The 10,139-nt window shown below is 44.4% G+C and overlaps 1 protein-coding gene across 1 annotated transcript; it reads right to left on the bottom strand.

Moving 5' to 3' along the window:
• Window positions 1–1,255: 1,255 nt before the first annotated feature.
• On the bottom strand, window positions 1,256–6,329 carry LOC106611136 (ornithine decarboxylase 1). The gene is made up of 10 exons (XM_014211026.2): window positions 6,024–6,329; window positions 4,602–4,751; window positions 4,143–4,271; window positions 3,850–4,023; window positions 3,565–3,737; window positions 3,237–3,453; window positions 2,838–3,084; window positions 2,608–2,723; window positions 2,279–2,493; window positions 1,256–2,145 (listed from the first exon to the last, which is right to left on the bottom strand). The coding sequence occupies exons 3-10, from the start codon at window positions 4,233–4,235 to the stop codon at window positions 2,013–2,015; spliced, it is 1,368 nt and encodes a 455-aa protein (XP_014066501.2). The 5' UTR covers window positions 4,236–4,271; window positions 4,602–4,751; window positions 6,024–6,329; the 3' UTR covers window positions 1,256–2,012.
• Window positions 6,330–10,139: the final 3,810 nt, after the last annotated feature.

A 10,139-nucleotide genomic window follows, 5' to 3' on the forward strand; every position in this document is an offset into this window, starting at 1 on the left:
ATGACTGCTTGTTTTGTCACAAACTGAAATTAGGCGCACTATTTTAGCAACCAGGTAAACGCTGAACCATTTCTTCATAGTGCAGTAAGAGTTAAGTAGTATAACTACGTGGACTGACATGGATACTACACCTGCGAGCCACTGCTGCCCCTCATCAGTTCAGAATTTTATATATACACTGAACAAAAATAACATGTAAAGTGTTGGTCCCATGTTTAATGAGCTAAAATAAAGATCCCAGAAATGTTCCATATGCCCAAAAAGCGTATTTGTCTCAAATGATGTGCACACATTTGTTTACATCCGTTAGTGAGCATTTCTCCTTTGCTGAGAATCTATCCATCTGACAGGTGTGGCATAGCAAGAAGCTGATTAAACAGCATAACTATTACACAGGTGCACCTTGTGCTGGGGACAAAAGGTCACAAATGTCTCTGCAATTGGCATGCTGACTCCTTAATGTCGAACGGAATGCTCATTTCTCTACCATAAGCTGCTTCCAACATCGTTTTAGAGAATTTGGCAGTACGTCCAACCGGTCTCACAACGCAGACCCCACGTATGGGGGAGCGTTTTGCTGAAGTCAACGTGAGCAGAGTGCCAACGGGGTTATGGTATGGGCAGGCATAAGCTACAAACACAATTGCATTATGGCAATTTGAATGCACACGTACTGTAACCGAGGCCCATTGTGCAATGCATCCGCTGCCATAATGCACGGACCCATGTCGCAAGGATCTGTACACAATTCTTGGAAGCTGAACATGTCCCAGTTCTTCCACCATGGCCTGCATACTCAGGCGTCACCCATTGAGCATTTTTGGCATGCTCTGGATCGACAGCGTGTTGCAGTTCCGGCCAATATCCAACAACTTTGCACAGCCATTGAAGAGTGGGATAACACTCCACAATCAACAGCCTGATCAACTCCATGCGAAGGAGATGTGCTGCATGAGGTAAATGGTCACACCAGATACTGACTGGTTTTCTAATCCACATATATCCCTTTTTAAGGTATGTGACCAACAGATGCATCTGTATTCCCAGTCATGTGAAATCCATAGATTACAGCCTAATTCAATTGGCTGATTTCCTTATAGGAACTGTAACTCAGTGAAATTGTTGCATTTGTATTTGTTCAGTCTAGTTAGGTAATCACTACTGTAGTAATATCCTGAAGGTGTGTTATCCAGTGTCCTAGTCCCTCTACCCAACGGACACTGCCTTTCCCCCCCAGAAAGGACCACAACGTTACTCAGCTCTGCACCCATTTTATTTATATAGAATTACATTTAAAATACAAAATAAAAAGTTTCCATAGGAAAGCAATACAAATGTGCAATCCCATCTCTTTCGTATACATCTTAAACATGAATAATTATTAACTGATGTACTACCCAGCAAAAAAAAAAAAACATTAAATACAGAAAAGGAGAAGAGGGACAGTCTGCATGTTGAGTCCCTACACTGAGAGGATTCAGAGAAAATTAAATATCTGTAGCAGCCATTACCCGGCAAAGTAATCAGCACTCAAACAGCCCTTTTAGAGTCATGAGAGGTGGTAGTGGAGTCAACTGAAATGGAGCCTTCTAGGAGTTGGAGAGAAAAACCACTTACAACACCGCCATGTAACATTTACATTGTCATTTTACAAGTGCTCTCATTCAGAGCGACTTAGCTCAGTGCAAATGAAGGAATCCTGTGGCCCCTAAAATAAATGAACATTCAACCTTGGTGTTATAGGCATTAACCAATCAGACCCCCGTAACAATAGGACTACAACCCTCCTAGACATTGAGAGATTCAGCCTCAGCTCAGGATTAGATCTGTCTTTCATACAGAAAAGTAAGAAATGTGCACCAACATGCCCCTCATTCTCCAGTCAAGTAACTGGCCTTTCAACGGTATGAGTTAAAAAAAAAAAACTGAATAGGAAATTAATAACACAGGCTACTGGGCCCGTAGAGTGGCAGTGTGTGGTGGATATGTATGAGATTATGCTGGTGTTGTGTTTAGAGCACACGGGTCTGGCAAGGCTTGGTGGGCAGCTCCAGGCTGCTCTCATGGCCACAGCTGGATGTCACACAGGACGACTCCTCCAAAGGAACGGGCATCCCCTGGGCACAGATCTGCTGCATGCACTGCCTACACAGGACAAGAGCGATTTAGAATCAGAATGAAGGTTGAGGATTGATGAGACACCACTGTATGGAAACATTCAGCCACAATCGCATTCAATTGGTGTCCATATAATTCTACTACATTTCCAATAACTTACCAAGCTGTGCGGGACATAGTGTAATAGATGTCTGGCTTCTGGAAGCCGTTGAAGGTAGAGGAGGCAGCCACGGTGTAGGCCCCCATGTTCTCAAACAGCAGCCACTCTCCCACATGCATGTCCGGCAGAGTGCACACCTCAGCGATGCGGTCCAGGCCGTCGCAGGTTGGTCCCCAGATGCTGCAGGGGTACATACGCTCATCTGGCTTTGGCTTCTGTAGGAGGATAAGAGCAGGGATTAACAAACAATAGTCAAACTTATTTTACAAAATGTGCTTTGTGTGTGAGAGTTTGGTTGAAATGAAGTGTGTGAGTGTCAATCATCGTACCTTGTGCAGGGTAGGCAGGGGGTGAGCATGGTCATATAGAATACAGTTGAAGGAGCCGTAGACCCCATCGTTCACATAGTACATCAGAGTCCGGTCACTGGTCCAATCGTCATCCTCTGTAGGGGCACAGAGGAATGAAACTTTGCTAACTTTAAGTTACGTGACGCAATTTTATTTCACACATCAAGCAGTAGCCACAAGTTTGCGGATTGAGTCGAGTTCTCTCTTACCGTCAGAGGCAGACTGCTCGTTCATGATAACCTTCTTGGCAATGATGTTAACAGCTAGGGTGTAGGCAGAGGCCACGTAGTAGCGGCCTGGTTCGGCTATGATCCGGATCCCAGAGTCGGCAGGAAAATACTTGTCCAGCGCTGGGTTGATAACTGCTGTGATCTCCTCAAACTTGAGCTTGGTGTCCTCAGACCCAGGGAAACCACCACCAATGTCCAGGAGGGTCATGTTGAATCCCACCTCAGCCTGAAGAAACAAACCAACAAAGATGAGTTAGGCCTACCGCTGCGGTCCAACTGCGTCCCTTCACTGGAAACGAACCAAACTTACCAGGTTAATGATACATTTTATAAATGGACCCTTTCAGGTGATAGGTTAAAGCAGAAAAGGCAACTCACCCCCATGTCGAAGACACAGCGTGCGTCAGAGATGGCCTGGCTGTAGGTGTCTGGGTCAGTGCAGCCGCTGCCCACGTGGAAGCTGACCCCGATAACATCCAGGCCCAGCTCCTTAGCCCGCTCCAGGAGGCCCCGGCAGGCCTTCAGGGTGGCACCAAACTTCACACTCAGCCGGCACACTGCCTTGGAATCATCTGTGGCAATGCGCAGTACCAGTCTGGACAAGGAGAGATAAGTAAGAGGTGTACTTTTCTAGAGTAGCCAAATAAGTTCCTGACAAATCCAAGTGTTTTCAGTGTGGCAAAGAAAGGGGGTGGAGGCCTCTTACTTGGCATCGTCGTGGTACCGAGCCACCTTCATGAGCTCCACATCGCTGTCGAAGGTCATCATCTGCACTCCGTGGGCAGAGGCATACTTGATCTGGGACACCTGCTTGCAGGGGTTGGCGTAGATGATCCTGTTAGCGTCCACACCCAGAGACTGAACGATCTGGATCTCAGTCTGATGGGACAAAGACGGACTGGGTCAGTACAGGAAACGCAGTCACAGGGCAGCAGGGTTTGGAGGGGGTCAAGGTAATTTCAAGTCAGGAGCGGTTTAGAAAGAGACAAACCTTGCTTGCACAGTCAAAGCCAGCGTTCAAGGAGGCCAGGGTCGTGACAACAGCCCGGCTGTCGTTGCATTTGACAGCATAGAAGGGCGTGACGCGAGGCATGGCACGCGCCCATCGCATGTGCTTCTTCAGCACGTCACCCAAGTCGCACACGTAGAAGGCATCCTTATCATCCTGGAGGGGCAAAGACACAGACGCAAACGAATAAGAAATACATCTTACACTGACAAATGCCTCGTCATCAAATCACACTTCTCACACCAAAATCAGAGACAACAGGAAGTGGTTCTTACAGACATGGATGTCTCGTTGATCTTTTGCTCAACAATGTCACGGGCACAGAACCCCTCCTCCAGGAAGACAAAATCAGGAGCAAAAGTGTTCATGGTCGAAGAAAATATTTAAAGATTGTCACAAAAGAACTGTGGAGAAAGGAGATTAGAGTTAAAATCTTAGCACAGACCCAAAAACACTTGTTTCCCAATGTTGGCTAGTTTATCAGTGGTCTAGTTGTTCAAGGAATAGCCTATCAATGTTGACTCAGTGACTTGCACACTTTACAAGGGCAATTCCCTGATAGTAAAATGTTTGTACAAAATTGCACATTGTCATCTGGAACATGCCTAAATTAGTAGCATTACTCCCAGAGATACAGTACACCAATTTCAACCAACCCCAGTTGCTCATAGGCCTGTACTATAACATCTATTCTAGAATATATTGTGACATGCATGTTGGAAAGCAACCCTTACTTGGACAAGAAAGAGATGGAATTTGGCAAAGTAGTTTAATCAGGTGCAGAGCAGCCACGGTGGTTCACCAGTGAAGTTGAAGCCTTTCAGATAAGACTCTAGGCCGGGGCCTGCAGAGTAGCCAGTGTGCGCTTTCCTAAAGCGATTATTCTGCAAACAGAAAGCTCAAATGTGTGAAAATACAGTAGCATTAAAACAGGACAGTGTCTATGCTGTGTTAGGGTTTAATGGATATTTCCATAATTCATTCAACCAGCCCGTTAACAGTTTAGATAATCATATAGCCTAGTATGACTGAGAAGCAGTTACTGTTAACATCGCAAGTGTTATCAGAGAGCATTAATGGCCAATATACTTTTTTTTTTTTTACATTATCGGACAATCTGAAGGATTTTTTTTGTTGAACAACCACACCCTCGAGAAGGCGGACTACAGGGCAATCTTTTATCCGGGTCTCAAACGGATACAACGTCTCTCGACAAGTCTCTACTAATCAGCAAGTGAGGAACCGCCTCTATGACAAGGACACGGCTAAAGTATCCAAATAGCAGGGAGACAGTGGCTAAATCGTTAAGTGGCATGAAAAGGAACCAATCAGGAAAGACTGACGCAAAACAAACGCTTCTTGGCTGAACCAATCAGCATTTTATCCGCTTGGCGCGCCATTATAATGGGCGCATTCGACATTGCAGCCGACTTCAAAGGCGAGTCGAGACTGACCGATCTCCAAATCACCCGGCTTCATAAGTAATTACTCCTCAATATAACTTCTAGATCTGTTAGTCTGTCACAATTTACCCATGATACATCACCGTTTTGATGCGCTCGAACACGGCCCAAAATTCTTTATTCATTCACGCCATGCCAGCATGGCCACACGAGCTTCGTCAATGTAGCCCAATGTTACCGGTACACATTTCATCATAAAATATATTTTAGCAAGCTAGTTAAAGACAGTGTGTGGGGACTGGGAGTTGTTCACGAATGTAACAAAAACGTTCACCGAGTTTCTTTGCCAATCTCATTCCCGCGGTCCAAACCATACTTCAAACCCAACCCCAGGTTCGCCAAAGTATACACGGCGTCCCTTGGGGCTGCTCCAAACCCATCACTTCCATTAAACCAAAAACGTAGAAGATAGCGTTACGTTTCTCTCTAACGTTGCACGATGTGGCATATCCTTTTCGCTCCGGGAGACCTGTACTGTTACACAGATCAATGTAACGTTACAGGTCTCCATGAGCGAAGAGGCTAAATATGGCATAACCATAATATTACTTTAGCTAAACACAATTTGGCACGATCTGACTAAGCCAACGTGGATATCGCAATGCATGGATGAATACGATAGCCTACCTAGCTAACCTGTTTAAAATAAATTAATTCGTGAAAATGTAGAATACATTATTGAAGAAGGCCTACCTTAAAAAGCATTTACAAAGAGTGTGTCCATTAGACCAGAATCCTGGAAAATATGACTTGGTTTTTCCTCGTCAGCCGAGTCTGTCACGAAACTGTGTCGCGCTCTCTAACTGAATTACAACTGGAAAGTTGAAGCCAACGTTTCGATACGACCGTATTTATAGAGGTGCCGTCTCCAAGGAAACACGCCAGCTGAAACCGGCCTTCTGTAGACGTAGGAACCGGTTCAGTCTTGTCACCGGCTCCATGTGCTCTAGAAGGAAGTAGGACGCCGTAGCAAGAAAGCGTCTCTTCGTTCTTCTTCTTTGGTATCATGGCATTCGCACATTTTGTTTGTGCATGCCGCCACCTACTGTGTGGTAGTGTGTGGTCAATTACGTAACTTTTTTAATTTTGTAAAAAGAAAAAAGTTGCACCACCAACTAACCCTACACCTATATACCACTATTTAATATTTAAAAATCATCACTCCATTCCTCTACTTTGACCCTAGCTGATCCTACACCAGGCCGAAGGCCTGGGAGGACAGGAGTCTTTCTTTAATCACACCTTGTACCTCTTCTGCAGTAACCCTTACAAGAAAATATAGCAGTTTTGAAACTGCAGTAAAAATGCAGTAACTGCAGTCGACTGTGGCATTTTGGACTCAGTAATTGCCGAATAAATTCAGTGTACCGCACTGCAGAGTCTGCAGTTACACTGCAAAATTACTGCAGTAAAAAAATAGTGTTCTTTTGGAGGCAGCATTTGCAGCATACTGGAGTTATACTGCACTAATTAAGCAATGAGGCATGAGGGGGTGAGGTACATGGCCAATATACCACGGCTAAGCGCTGTTCTCTTGCACGCGGAGTGCCTGGACACAGTCTTAGCCGTGGTATATTGGCCATACATCACAAACCCAGATGAGCCTTATTTCTATTATAAACTGGTTACGAACTTAATTAGAGCAGTAAAACTAAATGTTTTGTCATACCCGTGTTATATGGTCTGATATACCATGGCCTTCAGCAGTTATAAACTGGCTGGTTCAAGCCCTGAATGCTGATTGGCTAACAGCCATGGTATATCAGACCGTAAACCACGGGTATGACAAAACATTCAGTTTTACTGCTCTAATTAAGTTGGTAACCAGTTTATAATAGAAATAAGGCTCCTCTGGGTTTGTGATATATGGCCAATATACCACGGCTAAGGGCTGTGTCCAGGCACTCAGTGTTGCGTCGTGAAAAATAACAGCCCTTAGCCGTGGTATATTGGCTGTATACCACACCCCCACGTGCCTTATTGCTTAATTATACTGCAGTGTACTGCACTCTGACTGCAATCTTTTTTAGTAAGGGAAAACCTTGTACACCCAAGTACTTCTCTGCAGCTGCCGCCACATCTATTTTCTGTGATTTATGTTCCATTTCTGCGGTACAGTTGATAACCATGGCAATGAATGCTAAGAAGCCAACCTTACTGAAGCACAAATTCGTTTCACTCTTGTCCCATCATCATTTACTCACTTCACTGCCTCAGCATATGACATCTTCTGTTTTACTCTGACCCTGGCAACCTCAACCTGTCTCTCTTGCACCGGGCTCTTCTGATCCCCAGCAAGATGGCCACCCCCACAATTGACACAAACCGTTTTTCCACCGATACTACACATTTCTTTGTCTCATGCCCTCCTGCACACTTCTCGCATCTTGGAATCTCCCTGCTACACACTGCTGCAACATAACCATAAGCTTGACATCTGAAACACCTTAGTGGGTTCGGCATCTGAAACACCTTAGTGGGTTCGGCACAAAAGCTCTCACTGGATAATTTACATATCGTCAGCACAGTAATCATTGTTTTCAAAGGCGCCCTGCTCCGGAGAGCAAAGCAAGTCACAGCTCTTGTCCCTAGTCACGTGACGTGCCCGCTCCCTCTAGACAGAAGAAACACAGAAAATCATCACAAGTCCACTTCGAGCTACCTTCACCGATTTCACAATACCCAATTTATTTTCTACCCAGGCTGAGAATACATATGGATCAGCCAAAAGGCAGGGATCCACTTTCTCCAAAAATGTCACTCCCACTGGGCCCAAATCATCCTTTGCATGAGCATCAGGGTGAGGCTCGGACTCGGAGGTATTCACCACACCTGCCACCACAAGTAATTCATCCTCACTCTCGTCAGGTTCAATTTCTGAGCTATCAGAGACAGCCGAATATGGTTTGTACTTGGCGCTATTCTTCTTCGACACACATCTTCCCACTGCATTAGGCTCTTCTACTTCTTCCTCACAGTCCATAACCACATCTATCCATTCACCAGGCTCATGCCGCGCCTTCATCCATTGTACTGCTTGCAGAACACACACTGATGGCCTTTCTCCAATACCCACTTTCTGTTCCTTAGCCCAATTTAGTAGTCTAGCTATCTCTGGCCTCTCCATGCTCCCAAAACGTGCCACAGTTGTCACCCAGATCTCTTCCTCGTCATCCATATTTGCCAACCCATCTCTTCATTACCCGGCTCATGTTTTGTAAATGTCTTTCATAATGTCAACCAAATTATAGCCTACTTTGCAGTGCAGACCAACATGTTTAACATAACTTTTAAGTTTTAAAACTTAAAACAATTCTGAATAGAAAATAATTGTCTGCTATTGTGCCTTCAGCTACACTGATTGAAGTGGATTTAAGAAGTGACATCAATAAGGGATCATAGCTTTCACCTGGATTCACCTGGTCAGTCTATGTCATGGAAAAAAGTGTTCCTTCCACACTCAGTGTATTTTCTCAGGAATTTGTACTTTTCTGACCAGCTTTATTTGTCCTCACACCTCTCTAATGGTCATTTTGCTCTTTCAAATCAAATCAAATTTATTTATATAGCCCTTCTTACATCAGCTGATATCACAAAGTGCTGTACAGAAACCCAGCCTAAAACCCCAAACAGCAAGCAATGCAGGTGTAGAAGCACGGTGGCTAGGCCAAAACCTAGGAAGAAACCTAGAGAGGAACCAGGCTATGAGGGGTGGCCAGTCCTCTTCTGGCTGTGCCGGGTGGAGATTATAACAGCACATGGCCTAGATGTTCAAATGTTCATAAATGACCAGCATTGTCAAATAATAATAATCATAGTAGTTGTCGAGGGTGCAACAAGTCAGTAACACAAGAGTAAGTGTCAGTTGGCTTTTTCATTTGAAAGTGGTTCACGTGTCAAAGTGACATGACTAAAGTTTGTTAAGACATGAGCTGGTTTCTGATACTGGTTGACCTACTATAAGAACAATTCTGGATTTCTTTCCAATAAAATAATCTTAAAATAATAAACCAATAATAAAAAATAATCAATAAAATAATAAACCAAAGCAAATTCACTGAAGCATAGCCTACTGTATATTTAAGCTTGTGAGGGTGTCCAGAGTACCAGCATCCTGAATGACCCGGTCTTAATCAATCCAATCATTCAGTGACTAACTTGGTACTGTTATCACAGACTTACATGACATGTAATAGCAGCCCAGGCTACAGAGAAATGCATCATCTGTCTGCTGTAGAACCTTATCTGTGTCTGACAGGCCTCTCTGGATTTATCTCTAGAGGTCACTGAGACCCGCATAAGCTTACCCAGGCACTGCTATTGAGCAATAAGGGGAGAGCCGAAATGGACAACCAAAATAGGTGCACTACTCTGTAACTGTAATTTGCAGAGTACAGATAGTCTCTCACAAAAAATCCCACAGACATGCTGATACAGTAGGCTACACATGTTGGCGGGGTCACATGTAGACAATGCCCTTGATGCTTAGTTGTCTGGCCCCGTTGGTAATCTGTGACCGTCTGATGCCCGCAGTGACAAAAGGTCCTACTGAAAACTACCTGTACAGGAAAAAAACACAGGAATTCACGTGGTTACATGTGTTTTTGGAATGTTATCACATGTAGTTTCATGTTATCACGTTGCTTTACATGTAATCACACATTATCACATTTACTTCAAATAAGTTAATTTACTAAGATCACGTGAAAACGTGTTTTTGGAACACTTCGAGCGTTAAGCCTATCAGACCTATTAAACCCTACTAAACCCCACTCAACTCCTATTCCTGACCAGGTCTACAACCAGGAC

The sequence above is a fragment of the Salmo salar genome, chromosome ssa09, assembly GCF_905237065.1.
Source record: "Salmo salar chromosome ssa09, Ssal_v3.1, whole genome shotgun sequence".
NCBI lineage: Eukaryota > Metazoa > Chordata > Actinopteri > Salmoniformes > Salmonidae > Salmo > Salmo salar.

What these genes read in the sequence shown, in the direction of transcription:
- LOC106611136 (XM_014211026.2), bottom strand. Translation starts at nt 4,235, where the DNA reads ATGAACACTTTTGCTCCTGATTTTGTCTTCCTGGAGGAGGGGTTCTGT. An exon ending in CGGTACCACGACGATGCCAA is followed by an intron (nt 3,454 to 3,564) that starts GTAAGAGGCCTC and finishes CTCCTTGTCCAG; the next exon opens with ACTGGTACTGCGCATTGCCA. An exon ending in CCCTGCCTACCCTGCACAAG is followed by an intron (nt 2,494 to 2,607) that starts GTACGATGATTG and finishes ATCCTCCTACAG; the next exon opens with AAGCCAAAGCCAGATGAGCG.